The sequence below is a fragment of the Apostichopus japonicus genome, chromosome 22 (genome assembly GCF_037975245.1).
Source record: "Apostichopus japonicus isolate 1M-3 chromosome 22, ASM3797524v1, whole genome shotgun sequence".
NCBI classification, from domain to species: domain Eukaryota; kingdom Metazoa; phylum Echinodermata; class Holothuroidea; order Aspidochirotida; family Stichopodidae; genus Apostichopus; species Apostichopus japonicus.
In genome coordinates this window covers 18,186,291-18,205,695 of record NC_092582.1, presented here as the reverse complement: position 1 = coordinate 18,205,695, position 19,405 = coordinate 18,186,291, and the positions used below count along the sequence as shown (strand labels likewise).

At 39.7% G+C, this 19,405-nt stretch overlaps 2 protein-coding genes across 3 annotated transcripts in view; both read right to left on the bottom strand.

The window, feature by feature from the left end:
• LOC139963528 (3'-5' exoribonuclease HELZ2-like) overlaps window positions 1-19,405 on the bottom strand; it is a 56,369-nt gene that overhangs the window by 6,520 nt on the left and 30,444 nt on the right. For both annotated transcript variants that reach the window (XM_071964369.1, XM_071964370.1), the window contains 15 exons: window positions 18,611-18,917; window positions 17,283-17,490; window positions 16,938-17,069; window positions 15,871-16,379; window positions 15,255-15,680; window positions 14,597-14,827; window positions 13,888-14,099; window positions 13,248-13,456; window positions 12,388-12,666; window positions 11,765-11,863; window positions 11,061-11,136; window positions 6,212-10,556; window positions 4,697-4,812; window positions 4,128-4,277; window positions 891-1,034 (listed from right to left, as the gene is read on the bottom strand). In XM_071964369.1, the coding sequence (XP_071820470.1) occupies window positions 891-1,034; window positions 4,128-4,277; window positions 4,697-4,812; window positions 6,212-10,556; window positions 11,061-11,136; window positions 11,765-11,863; window positions 12,388-12,666; window positions 13,248-13,456; window positions 13,888-14,099; window positions 14,597-14,827; window positions 15,255-15,680; window positions 15,871-16,379; window positions 16,938-17,069; window positions 17,283-17,490; window positions 18,611-18,917 (7,443 nt within the window). The remainder of the gene's footprint in view (window positions 1-890; window positions 1,035-4,127; window positions 4,278-4,696; window positions 4,813-6,211; window positions 10,557-11,060; window positions 11,137-11,764; window positions 11,864-12,387; window positions 12,667-13,247; window positions 13,457-13,887; window positions 14,100-14,596; window positions 14,828-15,254; window positions 15,681-15,870; window positions 16,380-16,937; window positions 17,070-17,282; window positions 17,491-18,610; window positions 18,918-19,405) is intronic.
• On the bottom strand, window positions 1,071-3,677 carry LOC139963531 (uncharacterized). The gene is made up of 2 exons (XM_071964372.1): window positions 3,249-3,677; window positions 1,071-3,196 (listed from the first exon to the last, which is right to left on the bottom strand). Exon 2 carries the CDS (start codon window positions 2,775-2,777, stop codon window positions 1,665-1,667), a length of 1,113 nt encoding a protein of 370 aa, XP_071820473.1. The 5' UTR covers window positions 2,778-3,196; window positions 3,249-3,677; the 3' UTR covers window positions 1,071-1,664.

Genomic DNA, 19,405 nt, shown 5'->3' with positions numbered 1-19,405 from the left:
GAAAACAGTATCGGTCATTATTCAAGCAGCAATGACAACCAGAGTTTCACCCTCAAGAGATGAACAATAAAGACAAATCAAGACAAGCTTTATGTTACGCTAACAGGTTAAACCAAAGTAACAAAACAGAAGGCCTACTGGCTAATAGTGATATCAATTCCTCGTCATACAATCACATGAGAATAGCTTGAAACAGCGCAGACAAATGCGAGTTTTCATGTTGTGACCGATGCTGACACACTTCAAGTGATCGGCAAAAATCTTGTACTCACATTGACCTGTTAAAAGGTTTTTCTACTTTTAACTAAAATGATAATTTTGACACTTCAGACAAAAACAAATGCAATCAAATTCTTCTTCTTGCCATAGTAGATATGCAAATCAAGTATGAACTTCATGCAAGCTGTACTTTTGAAGTTACTATGACAATATTTTCATATTAATTTCATCTCCTGTGATCTTGGATAGTTTTTAACCCTACAACAGACGACAGGATTCTTGTACTAACTATTAAACGATGATACATACCAAGTATGCATTTCAGCCAAGCTTTACATTTGCAGTTATGGTGTTAACAATGCTTTAGATGTCGACAGCTGTTGACCACAAATGACCTTTGACCTCTATGATGAATGATTAGTAAATTATGCATGGCAACTAGTCGATGAAAAGTTGTGTTAATGGCAATTGCATGAGATCGAGAAGGGAAAACCAGAAAAAAGGAGCTAGGCACACTTTATTTTGAACATTGAGAGAGGTGTCTTTGCCATCAAATCATTGAAATTCTTTGGTCAGATATTAGAGTTAAGAGGTCACTAGTCAGTCTATCATTGCTAAACTTAAAGCAAAAGTTAAAAAAAAAGAAAATTGCCACTAAGCTTCCTCCATACCAGTGATGACATCCACAGATTTGTTGGAAGGACCACAGTACAGTATCTGAGGAATGGTACCGGACCTGGGATTACACGGCATCGATTGGTTGATCCGATTGAAGAAATAAGCCAAATAGGCCCCCGTCCTAGTCTTGCCTGTTCCTATAAAGAAAGGCAAGAAACGCCTTTAATGCAAGCAACTGATAATATCATGAATGTTATAAGATACGACACAATAGGGAACATAAAAATATCAAAACAACCTTGAGATGTGAAAGTGTGGGGAGCAGGGGGATCTTTCTCAGTGTTATAAGTGTAAAACTTGTATAAAAGTAAGTTGGCCTGACGTTTCGATCAAAGCAGGATCTTCTTCAGAGGCTAAATGACAAGTTACAGTAACAGAAGGGACAAAAACACGCACAGAATACAGACAGGTTAATGAGCACGGTGAACACAATGAGATAGATGAAAGGGGATTATAAGTAGACAAGGGATGGAGAGAAGAAAGCAACAGGGGAAGAGGAGAGGTAGGAGATAAACAGTGGAGGGACAAAGAGAGGATTAAAGGACCAGGGTAAGGAATAAACTGGAAAGAGAAAAAGACAGAAAGGTGTGAAGAAAAAAAGGAGGGGTAGAGAGCTGTGAGAGGACGAGTGAAGGGGGGGGGGTGGGAGGAGGGAACAAGGAGTGGGGGACAGAGGAAAAGTTAGTCATGTCCTTCCTGAATGTTCAACCCATGAGGTTGAATGGTGCGAAGGCATTGCATCCACAGCCTCTCTCTGCTGATTCGTACTAGGTCAGGAGGCTACCTAAGGATTCAATCCCCTGTAGGGACATGTCGTTAATGGTATGGTTGGGAAGGTTAAAATGTTCTCCAACTGGGGTCTCAGTCTTCATGGTGTTGACTGTGGATCTGTGACCATAGAATCGCTTCTTGAGGGTGGTTTTGGTTTTGCCAACATACTGGATGCCGCAAACTCTACAGGAGATCAGGTAGATGACATTGGTGGTAGTGCAAGTGATGTGACCCTTAGTCTTGTGTGTGAGTTGCATGCTGTGGCTGGTGATGGAATTGGATTCAACAATGTGGTGGCTGCAGACGATGCATCTCGAAGTACGATCACATTTGAAAGTACCATGCTGAATGGGTGTAGGGTTAGAAGTTAGAGGTGGAACAGCAGCACACACAAGAAGGTCTCGTAGGTTGCGTGGTCGTCTGTAGGCGGTGATGGGTTTTTCAGGGACGACTCGTTGGAGTCTATCTGAAGTAAGGAGAATGTTGTGGTTGTTAGAGGTGATTTTCTGAAGAGGAGGAAGATTTGGGTGGAAAGTAACAACCAGGGGCAGCTTGTTGTTGCAATCTCGTCCCTTTTTGTCCTTCACTGCCAAAGTAGATGATCTGGAAAGGGAGCAGACTCTCTGAATGGCTTCACGCACCCTTCTGGCACTATGGCTCCTGGCAGTAAGGTGTTTTTCCAAAGCATCTGCATGGCGAATGAAAGAGGAATTGTTAGAGCAAATGCGAAGAAGACGAAGTGCTTGACTGTAGGCAATTCCAGACTTGTAGTGACAGGGATGGCAGCTTGAAGAATGGAGATACTGGTGTGTGTCTGTGGGCTTGGTGTATAAGTCTGTTGAGAGAGAACCGTGTTCCTTGCGAACAGTCACATCGAGAAAGTTAACCTGTTGGTGAGAGTAATCAGAGGTGAATTTGATGGTGCTGTGGAAAGAATTGATGTGATTGATGAAGGTGAGCAGGCTATCCTCATCACTGGTCCAAACGAAGAAGATGTCATCAATGTAGCGCCACCAGATAAGGGGACGGCAGGGAGCTGTACTGAGCATGCGTTCTTCAAGGCTAGACATAAACAGGCATGCATAGGAAGGAGCCATCCTGGTTCCCATGGCAGTCTCGTGTCTTTAAAGGTAATGCTTGTCCATGAACGTGAAGTTGTTTTTGGTGAGAACCTGTTGCATAAGAACTTTGATGTCAGAGATGGGTGGACAAGGGTGTAAAACTAATCAGAATTGAGGACGTATTTGTCTTAGAAGACTGCATATTTTAAACATCACCAGCAAATGTCACACTCTCTACTCTTGTTTCTTCCATAAAATATACTCATTTGAATCTGCCATAAACCTTACTCATGTTTCTTCCATAAACCTTACTCAACCTTAAATTGGTTTCTACGATAAATATTACTCAACCTTACTAATTTGTTCTTCTGTAAACCTTACTCATCTATTTCTTCTATAACCTTACTCAAGCTTACTCCTCTGTTTTTGGCAGCAAACTTCCACATCTTCCATATGCCTTTCTCAACCTTACTCATCTGTTTCTTACATAAACCATACTCATCTGTTACTTCTATAAACCTTACTCCTCTGTTTCTTCTATAAACCCTATTCATGTTTCTGCTATCAACCTTGCTCAACCTTACTCATCTGTTTCTTCCATAAGCCATGCTAAATTTTACTCCTCTGTTCCTGCCATAAACCTCACTCAACTGTTTCTGTTATTAACCTTACTCCTCTGTTTCTTCTATAAACCTTACTCAAGCTTACTCTTCTGTTTCTTCTATAACCTTACTCAACCTTACTCATATGTTTCTGGCAACAACTTTACACATCTTCCATTAGCCTTCACACCCTTACTCAATCTGAATCATGCTAAACTGTCAAACTCTTAATTTGTAGATCATAAACATATATTTCTTATAAATGTCTTGTCCAAAGTTAAGCAAATATATGCATAAAAGACTGTTTAGTGTATTCCAGTCACAATCTGTAAACATCACATATTCAGACCTTCGTACAAAACACCACCTCTCCCCACCCACCTCCCCCATCTCTTTATTGGAACTGCATTAAATCATCTGCTTGAAGGGTTGGGTTTTCAAATATTTGTTTGACTATTTAACACTCTTTTTCCCAGAGATCTTCATTGGGAGCTAGAAGCTTCTCTCTTCATAATTGTGTGTTTTTTCTTTTGCTATTTTCCCTCAGCAATCCAATACCTTGTATGGCTCATTGATTACAAAGATGGTGCAGGGTGAAGTAACATTGACATTGTGAAAGTTACTTCCACAATAAACTTTATGAAAACAAAATCCCAGCAATGGGTAACAACAGGTTATGCAGGTACACTGGGATACCCAATCACTCATGAAAACACTATGCCATGAGTTTAATTACTTAGCTTACTATATGTAATATTCTAAAACAAAACAAAATCAAATCATAATTTATTTTTACCTGGTGGTCCCTGGATGACTGAAAAGGTATTTGACAATGCAAACTGGAGTGCCTCTTTCTGTGACTCGTTCGGAGGGCTAAGTTTCAATTTGGGAATTTTTTGTGATACCTTGAACTTTGGCCCTTGTCTCAGAAGGTATTTGGAGACAACTTTTATATTTAATGACATGAAAGAAAGAAAAGATTAAGAATGTAATTAGCAGTGATAAACGTACGAAACCATGTTAGGATAAAATGAAAGCAGTAGGAGTCAATTCTCCTCCCACCTGATCCGCCCACAACCTCTCACTGATACATTTGAACAGGAAAACGTTTCCAAGCTGACTTCAATTAATGTAACAAAAATATTTCAGAATGAGCAATCCTGTGGACTACATCTCTAAGTTGGGAACGGCCAAAATGTAGCCTTGTCTTCTCTGCCCTATCCTCCCCTTACCCTCAAATGTGGCACAATAGTAGTAACCCCTTACATGTCAATGTTGATTGAATTAAACAGGAAATCATTTCATTTAAACCAAAGTTGATTTGGTTACGATTAATCGGTTCATATTGATGCAATTAAGGCCTACCATCACTGTCTTCCACGTTGTTCATATCTCTCAGAGGGCGTTGTAAACAGATGTGACGTGTTAGATTCCTGCATGCTTTTGTATCAGCGACCATCACCACTGCCTCTTCTATTCGTCTGTGGGAGAAACATCCGCATATTCCTGCTTAAAGTCTATGTTTGATAACTCACTGCAGTAACCATGGTAAACCATTTTCCCCCATGTTTTAGGCCCCCTCCCCCTCTCCCCAGCTCAATTGCACTATATTCATCGCAAAACTCACTAGTTGCTTCATCTGAACTACTTTTCATTCCATGAGTTTTCAAGGTACAAGGCAATTTGAAGAGTATTGGTCAAATGGTTTAATATATATTTCACTTTTACCCCAGTTTCCATGGTAACCACATGTTTTGATAGTAGGCTACTTGACTTACCATTTTGCCTGTAATGGTTGAAAGTCAATTTAATGTTTCCCCTTGGAGTTAACAAACAGTTGCTTTGTGCTTCATCTTACCATTGACCTCTGACCTTTCATTCTGCAGGTCTGCGAGACAGTTCCCTAAATATGGTGCCATCCTACCAAATTTGAAGAATATCTGCTAAGACATTGAGTTGTTTTTAGAAAAATTTCTACTAAAATTTGAACATTTTGGCAGTGTAACCTTGGTCTCAGCTTTCATAATAACAACAATATTTTGAAAGCACTTGACATGCCTATGACATGTCAATTAAAAAAACAAACTTTTTGCTTGATTTGCAGTTGAACCTTTCTTTCTATAGGTTTGCAAGACAGAAGTTCCCTACATAGGGCACCTTCCCACTAAGTTGAAAAAAGTGTGGGGCAATTTAGGAGGTTTTAACAAAAATTTGCACTTAAATGATACATCCAAGTCTTCACCATGTAACCTTTGACCTCAGGTACCATGGTAACCACATTTGTTGACAAACCTATCATATCTATGAAGGTGGCAAGGCAAGACAATGTTTGCATTTGAAGTTACACTAATGAAATTTGTTTAATTTGACCTTTCCTTCTGAACATTTGGGACTCACAAGTTCCTACCAAGTTTGAAGAGAATCAGCCCAGCCATTCAGGGGCAGTTTGTGACTAACACTTGCAAGTGTAACAGGCACACACATGGACAGCTTTTCCAGATATGGCCTATGGTCACCCTAGTCACTCTACCATAGGTAACCCCCTGGAAGTTGCTGCGCAGGAACATTAATTTTTACCATGGCAACCAATTGCTCTGGCAACCATAATCCAATTCCAATGACCAACTAAACACCATATCTCATCTCCACTCTATATGAAATAATATGTCCCCTGTTTTGCCATTTTTGGTGACTTGAAAATTTCTAGAATGAAAATATATGGTAACACCTTTTTTACAAAGACTTTCTTCAATCTTTGACTTATTTGACACATAAATGTCATCTTAATATTTAGCAAAGTCAGACCCTGATGCCTGCTTCAAATCTCTGATAAAGGTATTACAATTTGGTACCTAAATGCTTTGAAACTCAAACACTTACCTATCTGGATTTGACTTTGGTATCATTTCAATCGTGCAAAGGGTCAAAGAGTTCTTTGTCTGATCAAATAGTTCGTCTGGAATCTCGCACGAGGTAAAATGCTCTTCAAATTCCACATTTATGGTGTTGGTTTTATTGTCTTTCGTTACTGAACTTGTAACTGCGTGGATGACCACTGACATGCTTCCACTGTGAGGGTTTGTAGTGTCAAAGCTACTTCCTGGCTTATGTTCCAGGTTCTTAAGTTTCATTTGAGTGCTGGGGTTTATGGGATGACCATGCACACGGATGCAGAGATAACTTCTGGCCAGCACATCTTCTTCGGCGACTTTGTCCTCTGTCATATTCTTCCTGTCGGAACGTTGATCATGTTTACCTTTCTGAGGCACATAAAGTTTGATGTTTCTATCGTTGCACCAGTCCTTCTTCAGTGAGAAGCAGCCGCATTTCACCACTGAACCGTTCTTTCGTTGTTGCTTAAACCATTCCACTGGCACATCTCGAATGCAAGTGGTCTCATCTCCAGACACAGTATTATGTACCACCATCATTTCCACCAGAGGAAGCCAGGATTCTACATATTGTGTGACTGTCTTACACTTGTCTGGAGGCTTTCTAGCTAACTTAACAAAACAGTTGATAGGATTTTCCCGGTGTTCAATGCAAAAGTTGAACTTTGGGGTCACATTAAAAAGCTGTATTTTTGGTACAAGCAGCCCCTGTTGCAGTCCTGCTGTCAGCTGCACCTGAACCACTTGACCAGATTCAAAGTCACATCGAAAGTCTACATACTTCTTGGGGGCCACGTCGTCTCCGGTAGAGGTTCGGACATCAACTTCGCTGGTAATTTCAGAAATCCTTGACGATTGGTCCTCACTGGCTGACAGACCCATTTCGACATACCGAACCATCTCATATAGCAAGTCTTCCATCTGAAGTTTATCATCATCTTTCAGAGCAGAAAGGATCTTAGTCCAAGATGACTTTGGAACTGGTTGGATGAACCTATCTGTTTTCAAGGTTGCAGCTTTGTCCCTGATCTCAGGGATTTTTGCTTTGCAATCATAGATGCTGTTTTTGAAATGAAGAATTACTGAATATATTTTTTCCCCATCATCCGGTTTCTTAGAAGGCTTCAGATTCTTAAGAGGTATGCTGGTTGAGCTCCGTGTTTCTTGAAGGTATCTCTCATGAGGATACAGCACTCGAAGGCCAGAATCATTGGCAGACTCTATAAATGACAACTTAGGTTCTGCGGCCACCTTTAACTTAAGTGCCACTAGCAAACACTGTGTCATCTTGCCAAATTTCTTTGCTTTAAAGGTTTGGTTGTTACAATGATGGCAAATGTCATCCAACTCCCTGGCACTGTAAGGCGGTACTTCTCCTTTCAGACTTGAAACTAGCATCCGGTGAACAACAAGGTCAATGAATCTCCTAATTGGGGAAGTAAAATGAGTGTAAAAGTCTTTCTGAAGAGAGAAGTGATGACACCCATGCCGCTGTTTGCTTGCATTGGTGTACAGCGCATTGCCAAGTATCCTGTAAAGATGAGAGAGTGCAACAGCTTGCTTAGGATGTCCTCCTTCATTACCTATAATGTATTGAAGCTCCAGGTGAGAATGGTTGATATTTTCCAAAGTGTTTCTGATGTTTTGCCATGTTGCCTTTGTCAATGGAACACTCGACGCTTCTTCACCGTCATCCTCCATGCTAAAGTCACTAACATCACTGTCGGGAATGCTGCTTTCTTCATTGGTCACTTCTTTGATCAATGGCAGCACTGATGATAATTTCAGGCCAACTTCTGCCTCTTTGCCAAAGTTGGTAAGCCAATCTTGAGCCCTTGCCGGATCTGGGGGAGGCTGACATCTGACAGGGACATTTTTTCCTGTCTTTGTAACCAAATAATTAGCTACTGCCTCATTTGCAAGAATCATCATTTCTTCGACAAGGGTGTGAGCCATCAAGTTTTTAGCATCCTGCTCTCCCTCATCTGGTTGGTTAAAGAAGCGGCCATCACCTAGTCTCTGTGCTCGAAGAAAGGAGGTTAGATTTTTTAGATCTTTTAATTGGCTTCTCACGCATGGCAAAATATCCTGGTCACCTATCTGGTCTGCCAAAAGTACCTCAACCTGTCCATAGCTCAATCTCTGCACTGAACAGACAACGGATCTTAGAATTTTGGGATCCCCGATGATTGCACCAGTTTTATCGAATGTGAACAAGACGGTCAAAGTCAGCCTGTCCTTGTTAGGAAGCAAACTGCAAAGATTGGTGCTGAACTGAGTTGGTAACATGTGACTGGGTTTGGCATGAAAATGTGGATGAAAGGTAACCCCTCTCTTGCTGGCCTCTTTATCCAGATTGGAACCTTTCTTAATAAAGTAGGAAACATCTGCAATGTGTACACCAACCCTTAATCTACCATCGGTCAGCTTTTCAACATGAAGTGCGTCATCAAGGTCTTGTGACTCGGGTGGGTCCACTGTAAATACGTCCTTGTTGCGAAAGTCCCCACAGGCTCTGATTATCAATTCTGATTGGGGAATCTCCCAGTTGTCTGGAAATTGGTCTTCGATTTCCTGAGCAAGTGAACGAAGCCAATTATCTTTGACACCGTGCATTAGCTTTAAAATTCTCATTCCATTTCTCGGTGAATCGCATGGTGGCAATACCTCTGTAACAATCCCCATGGGATATGGGGTATTTGGAAACCATTCATAGTATTGCACAACAAAGAGTTGGTTGGATTTGTCTTGATAACTCACAGAAACTATCCTGTCTTTCTCAAATACACCATTCCCTTGGTTCCTAATGTTGTATATTTGAAGCTTTGTTGTAGAGCCATACTGACCTCTTGGGTCCCCCTTCTTACGACCCATGGGAAACATCTTTGGAGCGCTCCGATCAACAGGACACATGAGGTCGTAGTTGACTTGGTCAATAGTACACACAATTTTCTTGAATTTGGGATTCACAGACCTTTCCAGGATGTGTTTAACTTCCCCATAGAGCTTTGTAGGTTTACTATCATCAGCTTGTGTTTGAGGTAGAGTCTCATAGTCACCTTCTGTCTCAGAGAGCATGTGCATCACCACCTTGTCTCCATCTAGTGCTCGTTCCCGCCTCCTCTTACTGCTGATGACGATCTCCTCGGTCGAGCTACCGTCGGCTAGAACTGCATAGACCCTTCCCGTTGGCTCAAACCTCACGACACAGATCTTGTACTGTTCCGGATGTTCGACCGTCTTCTGGAGCCAGTCATCTGTTTCATCTTGGTTCAAGTTAGTTTCCCTCACTTCTGCGTCCTCATCTGAATCATAGACTTCGTTATCTCTGGCACTCTGAAGGTTGGAGCGGTTCGCATTTCCTCGAACTAGATATATACCCCCTTCTCTCTCTACCATGTGAAAATTAATATCTGTTGAAGAAGGCAGGGCATCTGTCTGATTCAACAAACTGTCATCTCCTGCAGGAGGCTGATCAACAGGCTCCAGATATTTGCCAAAATCATCATCATTTTTCTCATCAGTTTTCTCTTTATCTTCACTTCCTGTGGTAGGAGAGATAAAACTGTCATTATCATCATCATCATCACTAGGAGACTGCTCGGTAGCTTCCTCTAAAATGTCCCAAAGTGTTTTATTTTGCTTCAATGTTCTCTCATCATTCTGCACTTGTTTTCTCAATTCTTTCAAGATGTCATCGTCAATCTCCAATTCTTCTTCATAGTCACCAAACTCGTCTTCTGCAACCTCCTCTGTGGGTTCATAAAGTGGTGGAAACTCAGAACTAGAGAGTCTCTGCGACGAAATGTTATTTGAACTTGAGGAAGGGTTGCTGGTGAAGGCACTACTGGCTCCTACATTCTTTGGTGGTCCCTTCGTCCATACCGAGGGCACCGCCGGTGGCTTAGAATATAGAGAAGACTCTTTAGCAGGTTCTTGAACCTGTTTTGGTTCTTCAATTCTTCTTTCAATTGGTTGAAAACTGGATGCAAATGGGTTCAACTGTTGCTTAGCTGCCTCAATTTCTTGTTTGATGGATTGCAGAGTCGTTCCAATTGGGAAGAGACTGTAATTTTCCTGACATTCCTTAATATATTTCTCCCAAGTTCCATGACAATCTCCGACAGAGCATAGAGCAATGGGATCTCCAACGACGTAGAGAAGACACTGGCAACGGGTAAAGGCTGTAATTAGTTCTCCCTCGTCAGATAGGAACCCATAGTAATACTGCTCATTGTGGGCTTGGCCAGAATTTGATATGGCCGTAATTTGCGCTTTGTTCAATGTGTTCCTGGTCCTGACTGTGCTGATGAAAACAGCTCGGAACTGCTTACCTGAAAATAAGCAACACAAATCAAGCAAAGGCTGATTAAATTGCAAAGTCACTGTTAGTTACAATACCAGTGCATCACAGTTATGTACAATACCATTACAGTCATGTCACTGTTAGATACAATACCAGTACAGTCATGTCACTGTTAGATACAATACCAGAACCTTAAAGTCACTTTTTAGTAAACTACCAGCACGGTGATGTTACTATAAGGCAATACCTGAACAGTCATCACCGCTATGAGGCACAAGATCAGTACAGTACTATTACTGTAAGGTATAATATTAGTACAGTCAAGCCACTGTTTTGTACAATACCAGAACAGAAAAGTCACTTTTTTAGGTACAATACCAGTACGATGATGTTATTGCAAGGCAATACCAGAACATTCACTATAAGTATCAGTAGAGTAATCTTACTTGTTATTGATTTTAGATACTTTCTTGCCACCCTTATAAACCTTGCCCTGGACTCCCCCTCCCTCATTTGATTTAATACTACCTACCTTGAACATGTTGGACACTTTCAACATTGACTTTTCCAAGCCCCACTGCTCGAAGTTTATTCCTTATCTGATCAACCTGCACGATGGGAATGTTGAAAATTAATCATTTCTCAAAACTCATATGAATTTTTTTTTTTTTAATATATATATATTCTATAAACAAATTTACATCCTAGAAATGTTGTCATCCAGATGCTTTTCTATAATAGTGTAAATGAAATTCAAAACTTTTTCTCACTCTTTGATTTTAAAATTTGTCAAATAAACATATCTACCAACGAGTGCTCACTGTAGAAAAAAAAATTCAAAGCAAGTGAGCCAATTTTTATTATACCAACTATACCTACAAATAATAAAATATTAAGATAAAAAAATCTTCTTCATATCATTAGTAATATTATGTCAAACTAATTGTTACAATATATGCATATAGTGTTCTATACTTAATGCAGAGTACACATTAATTTAATGGAAATGTTTTTGTCGCCATGCAGTAACTGACCGCAATGTTGTAAAATGTAAATAACTTCATAATTAATCAAAGCTGAAACTGAATACACATGTGAAACTTGATCACAAACAAAAACCAATGGCAAAGTTGTTGAAAACTAGAAAGCCAAACTTGTGTGCAAATTGACATTTTGGCAAGAATGGCTTCGTCTTCTGACAATGAGAGGCTTCTTATTTGAACATATTTTGCTTACCTGAAGCCTGTAGGGTGTTAAGACTGCAATGTCTAAATCTTTCCACTGATGGGGCCATCTTCTTGCCAGCTTCTGAACTTCTTGAACGATTGCATTGACCTACGAAGAGAGATACAAAATTAATCAGTATATGAATAAAGCCAGCTCAAGACCTGGTTCTTTGCAAACTAAGATGACAGTACTGCAACAACTGACTAGTCCAGCAGCAACTGATGATTCCAGTAGTAACAGACTAGTCCAGCAGCATCTGACTAGTCCAGCAGCAACTGACTATTCCAGCAGTAACTGACTGGTCCAGCAGTAACTGAATAGTCCAGCAGACTGACTAGTCCAGTAGTAATAGACTAGTCCAGCAGTGACTGACTAGTCCAGTAATAACAGACTAGTTCAGTAATAACAGACTAGTCCAGTAATAACAGACTAGTCCAGCAGTAACTGACTAGTCCAGCAGTAACTGACTAGTCCAGTAGCTTCAATTGTAAGCTTTCTAGCTTTCTGTTTGAGATGGTATATTTTTACTCCTAGTCTCCTTTACTAAAGTTTCCAGCACAGTATTTTCTAGAGTACCTCTTCCTCTATTCCACAATAACTGATATTTGCACAACAATTTCTAAAATACTTACCTCAGCCATGTTGATGTAAGAGGTGCCGATCAATTGATCATTTCCCTTCACTGTGAGGAAGGACATGGGGTGATAGTCATGGTGATGATAGTGATCGACTTTAGCTACCAGTCGGCTCTGGTAGTGATACCGTGCAATAAAATCAAGGATCTCCTTTACCATGCGATAGTTATACGTCAGGAAACAGGTGTTTTGGCAACTCCAACGTTTGCACCAGTGGAATTCTCTCTCTAACATAGAAATGTGAAAGTTAAAGTTTCTAGCCATCTCTGAGTAAACCTGCAGCAAGAGAAGAGGAAAAAATGGGTGACAAGCCTATCTTTTATTAGTAAAACTTTTCTTACACAATAAAAAACTTTCAAAGGGGTTTTCTTGCATAGTCCAGGAAACAATGCGACAGCTGTTTATCAAAGAGAAAAAATGTTCTACAATGTTGGTTGAAACGTCCATTACAAACAATTCCTTGTTCCTCCTTCTAGATATAAAATAATGATGATTTTTGCTCTCCATTGTGTTAAACACGAACTTCAGCTAGTAGAAAATTGCTTTTATTAGCTTTAAATCCTTCCAAAAATGACCAAAAAATATTTTCAGTGCTATTAACAGAAGCAAAAACAAAACAAACTTATCCTCCAGCTGTCTATGTAGCCAAATGACCAACACAAACACTGATTAGTAAGCCTAACCATGCAGTGGGTTTAAATGATCCCCTCTCTACGTTGTAATCGGTGAAGGTCATTGAAGGTAGGAGAATGATTAGCAAAGACTCAAGCAACCCCAAGACCAGTTTGTCATTGGAAAAGCCTGTCATGATATATAATTACTTATCAATTTAAGATTATGATTTTCTCAGCGTTTACCTTTGGTCTCATCTGAATGTGGTCTCCTGCCAAGACAACGACGGTATTCTCAATCGCAAGCCCAAGAGGAATGATAGCTTCGGTTTCAAGAGCTTGTCCAGCCTCATCAATAATGATATATTCAAAATAACCTTTGACTGTCTTATGACCTTCCTGTAAGGCCACCAGGTGGATGGACGTTGCGAGGGTAGCTATGACGATGTTACAGCCTATGAAGGACAATAAGGTGTTTGTTCTCAAAAGGTATACACACAATTGAAGATAGACAAGATGTTACTGATACATGTATAGCTTCTGTTGTCTTGGTTAACTGGGCAAAGTAATGCAACTGTATATGCTTTGTGTGTTTCAAGTTTATGTCTTATTTCTGTTCTTGCTTACCCCATTTCTATACCTGCATTCAGTTAAGCTGATTCCTCTCCATTGTACAGAGCCCCTTATGACCCTTTCATCTTTCACACTAACTTCTTCATCCACCACTTCTTGCTATTCATGTGAACAGACATTGCAGACTTAGCTTTTTGTTATAAGGTTTAAAATAGTGTAAGATGGAACTCACTTGTTTAATTTCTGTACAGAGAAAATGATAATAAATACATTTAAAATGTTAAAAGTAAAATGTAAACTGTTTTGTAGCTACCAATAACATCTTGATGGGTTGGTTTTCTGAATGTCCTAGGTACCACACCCTCCTCAAAGATGGCATAGTTATCTGTGATAACCTCGTTAACTGAATCAGGGCTTTTGATAGTGGCATACACCCTGAGGAGTTTCCTGTTGTACCAAGATTGTTCTTTCTTCTTCCTGATTAAGAACGGGTGAAGGTAGTAGGTGATCAACCAATCAGCAGCACTGTTAGTAAAGGAAATCAGTGGATGCTTAACATTAAAATCATCTTTGTTCACACCCAGTTCATGCTGGAAGAGTAATGGTCCATTCTGTTATATTTTAACAATGCATTTTTGTATAGCAGAAAGTTAAGTTGTAGCTAGGTCACCAAATGTCTTCTACACTGTATTCTTAAGTCCGAGTTCAAAGCCTTCAAACTGACAGTTTGAGCAGTATCAATATCCTGTTGTGATCAGATAGTAGGATTAGGAACTGTTTGTACTGACAGTATGAGTGCTTTGCAGCATGGTACTGTATGGGAGGACAGTATGAAGTGGCTTTAGCGTTAGAAAATTTTCCCAACTGGCTCCATGACATGAATATTCATTAAATGATTTGCATAGTAATTTAAGTTATATTGGCTGTCTAATACTGAGTAGTTAGAATATTTTATAATAATAATAAATAATAATCATATTTTTGTGATATTTTTCTTTCTGTCAATCAATCAATGGCACTACCTATTCGAGTGAGTACAAACAAGAATCTTGTTGTTAGGAGATTGGTCCAAGAGTTTGATGATGGTCAGGGCAAGAGTTTGCGTCTTTCCTGTGCCAAATGGGCCGATGATCAGGGTAGGGCCGGGCACAAATGGAAGGCTTTTGCCAGCACCGATGATGTACTTTGAAACATTAGCTTGGTGAGGATTCATCTCTGTACACTCCTCCCTCCTCTCCTCTTTCCCTGGAAATCTGTTAAACAAGAAAAGAAAAGAAAAAAAGGGAAGTGCAGTGAATTTAGTTGAAAGTAGGAAATTAATAACAGCTATCAATGATTTCTTTCTTCCAATAGGTAGTTCACTAGGACCTCTACAGAATATGCAAAACAGATAATTGAAATTGTTCCTGAAGAAGAGAAACATATTTTATCATTCAACTCACAAACTGTGTAATGACTACAATTTGCTTAAATGCTAAAAAATATGCCTTAGTTTACAAGTACTGTACTGTGTAACAACATGCAGCCTTACATCAAGTGTCATTATTATGTACGTGAGTGCATTTAACCCTCCTGTTTTACAACTCATGAGGATAAAACATGTTTACCAGTAACATCCAAATGACAAATAATAAACTGCTCTTGTGATATGGAATTGTCAGGAATTGTTCATCAACCTACCTTGGCACCATGTTAGGGGGAGGAAAAATCAGTTTCATCTCTGTGAGGTTGTCAACACCAAAATGCATCTCACAAAATGGAATTCTCTCCAACTGAAACTGGACCAAAACCTTGTTCAGTGATTTATTCGGTTCTAGCTTTTGCTCCTGAACACACTGCATTCCCAAAATCACATAGAGAGAATCTGCCATTCTAAGGTCCAAGTCTTTTTCAGTCAAGATTTTGGCTTGGTACACCTTCTCTGATGCTCTGTCAAACTTGATAAGAGCGAATCGGACGTTGGATGCCACAATTTGACTGGCCTCTGAGTCTTCTAGGAGGGAATCTGTCAGAGATATCTTGGCATACAATTCTCCACATTGTGCTCTGTAGTAGAAGTTGTCTGAGCTGGAGTCAAAGAGTTCCAACTTTGTCCATCCACTAAACCTGCAAAGCAAAAACATTACTCTTGAAAGCATGCAGTTAATGAAAATAATATTTCCCACATCCCAAGCTTAAGATTAACTTTCCCATACATACTATGTGGTAGGCTGTCAATGCTGTTCAGACAGTCTTAGGTTTTAGGTTTAAGGTTTGAATAACAATCATGTAAGAAGTATTAATACCGTGGCCTCACTTTTTCAACCTGTCATTACAAGCCAGTTCTTCCAGATACAGCATCTTGTGATAGTGATCCTTAACATTGTCAGGTTTCATTTGGTGTTTTTCCTCCAGAACAATTTCACTCGGTACAGGCGGTGGATACTTCTCCTTGAGAGACAGATAAAATGGATCCTTTGGATATCGCTCTGGGTATTCCACTATCACCGAATTATTAGTATGCCAAGGTTCCATAAAGCTGACGGCTGGAGTAGAGAACCGAGGCGTTAAGTCTTCAGAGCCGATCTTCATCTGCAATGGCACATAAAGTGCAGGGTTTTTACCAAAGTCCAGTACGACCCACTGATGGAATCCTCCCAGCACCTCAGAGGTGAAGAATACCTCGAAGGAATATGTGGTCCACTCGCTATTCCCCACCAGCCTACTGCCAGGACATATCTGTGGGCGTTCCTCGTCCACAGGGCGAGATAAGTAAAAATGTTGGCGGTGTTCATCATAGAGTAGACCAATTCTTTTTAGCTTTCTCTGGTGAAAAGGTACAAGGGAAAAGTAACGTTTTTAATTGTTTACCATATAAAACTCTTACACTTAATTGTATATTGATGACTGGACAACAACATTTGCCCAAATTTGTTGAGGTTTTAGATAAAATGTTATCGGCACTCAAATATTGATCTCACAAGAATGCAACTGCATTATACCGGGTGAGGGTTTGTGGGAATTCTGTTTAGCCTTTACGTTATTCAGATAACAAAGTAACTGGCACTTATTAAGTCATTACTGCAGACTAGATGAAAGGAGTCGATGGAAAGTTTCAGAGGATCGTTCAAGAGATCATTCCCCCCCTGGACATGTAGAAAAAGAATACTATCGGCAGCACAATGAAGAACTTTCATTGACTTGGTGCTAATCACACCATAGACTATAATTATGAATTTAGAATTAACTGCCTATGACACCATGTATATTCCACGATAAAGATGGAACGAGCCAATCAATGGCTTGTTACAAATATGCCTTTAATGTCAAATGCACAAAGTAAAGTTGTGGTTCCAACATATACAATGATGTCGCATAACAAACCTTTTCGCTGTGAACTTGGAATTGCCAACTGGTCTTATAGGGCTGGTCGTTGTCAGTCTTCTCTTTAAGTTCCATGGACACCTCTAATTCTTGTTTGCATTTGACCTCCACACCTGGTAATTTTGTCATCATCTAGATAAAAAGACAGGGTTATTGGTGATTCTCCTCAGCAGGGACGTAAACACTATACTCGTAGGTCATGGACTATATCAGGTTGAGGAGCTTGGAACGTTCTAACTGAACAAAACAGTACAGCTTGTCCAAGTTTTGCGTGTAAATTGGTAAACACAAATAACAGAGGTGCAAACCTTTCCTGTTTGATTTATAAAAATTCAAGATCCTTACCACAGTTTCCTTTTGGTTGGTAAAATTGTAAGCCTGTAACAGTTCGTCAAGGAAAGAGAATAACCTCTGTTCTCTCACTTTCTTCATCTTCATCATTCTGTACTTGTGTCTCTCTTTCCATTCCTTCAGTTCGTCTTCTCCGTGAGCAAAGTCACATATGTTATCTTCGTCACTCTTCCCAGAATATCGACACTTACCAGACAGATCTCTGTTGACACGACAAGCAGATGAAAAATATGACGTTGCATGCTTCAGGTTTGGTATGTCTACAACTACTTATTGCCATGGTATCTGTACCACGTGTAATAACGTTAACACCTCTGCTCTGAGCTTCACTGTTAAAGTTGATTCCAGCCCACCGTGGAAAATTTCACACAGACCTGATGTCCTCCCTGACACATTTCATAGAATATTGTTTCTTGCATTTCAATGTACAAACACAAACAACTTTAAATGTAAAAAATCATTTTAAACATCATTAACAACTTCAGTGTTCAAAAGTTAGGACCTTTTTCCAGTCATGCTTTGATAGCACATGCGAAACAGGCAGCATTCCTCTCTGAAAGTCCTTCAATGGTCCTTTGCACCATATATAGATATCAATATTAATATATTTGTGCTTTCAATGGTGAGCATGTACCTTACTGTTCATCTCGTAATACCTAGTGTGATTCGCAGTTGCAATATAGTTGTTGTAAGCTTTGGTCAGGTTGGAATTAGTTACTTAAACTATGGGGCTTCATTTTCTTTTCCTTTTGGTTTTTTTGTAACCTAAATTTTTTTGGGGTAAATTATTTTTTTTTTAACCTGTCACTAAAACCTACCATAACTTAAGTTTCAGAGATTTAAAATCGGATCTTTTCAGTGTTTTAAAGTCCTAAACGTTTTAATTTCCTACCCTACCAGGCTACTGTAGCTGTTTTCACAGTTTACTCAAGATGAACCGTGTTACCATTGTTACCTCATCATTAAACTAGTTGTATACCAATCTTATACAATTAATAACACACTGGTTACTAAGACTGCTAGTTTACAGTATACACAGGGGACAGTATGGTGTCATGAAACCAACATCCAACATTATGGTCTATCCAACAGTCTTTTTACATACTGTCGGAATTTCAGCCATCCGAGCTTGCGACCAACGATGATAAATAATGGGTGTTGTTGAATTATAATCCATAGCAACAGAGATGCCACTGTAAAGACACAGCTACACAGATATCATGGTTCTGATTAGTTGGGCAATGCCACAAAATTATGTGTGTCCTAAAAGTTCACTTGACAACTTCTTGACTGTGGGGAAATTAGGAGGAAAAAATACTCACAATTTGCAAATCTTGTAGTCACCATTTGTCACTCCTGGTGGGGGGTCACGATGTTCCCACTTCTTCTCTCGATCAGAGTTTATGTAAGCCAAGTGATCCGGAGCCTTGAGATGTTGTTCCAGTTGCCATTTCTCATCCCATGACTTTTTGCAGTAGGAGCAGAAAAACTGACTTCCTGCACCCTTGGGGCCAATGGACATACTTCTCACTTGCCTCTCGTCTTGCGCTGGTTGAGAATTGCTCACAGACGAACCAGCGTTTGTGCCACCTCCTTCTCTCACAGCAATGACTTCTGCAATTGTCATCACTACACAAAAACAGATATTAGAAGCATATTGAGAATATAAATTAAAAATGAGAAAAGACTTAGAAGAAAGCCTGCTTGGATTTCAACTCGTTTGTGGGGGCATGGGGTGGGGGAGGGGAGGGCTGGATAGGTTTGGAAGCTGTCATTTGTGGAATTGTTGATGTCATAGCATCACTACAGGGGTCAAATCTGTGAGAGACCTTTAAAATGTTAATTACTCATAAATGTAAAGATTCAAGTAATATTATATTTTACTAATATTTGGTAAATATGCTAGGCCATATAAATTTGACATTATTTCCCCACACAACACTATGTTAATTGTTTTATTTCTCTTTGACTTTCAGTATACCTATTACAGTGCCCTCTTGGGTGATATTCCTTATCTACTTTGTAGATTGGTTTTAAATAATGATTAATTATGTTCCTAGTTCTCTCTCTCCTTTTCTCTACCTTTTCTTTAATTCAGAATAAGTTATTGCAACAAT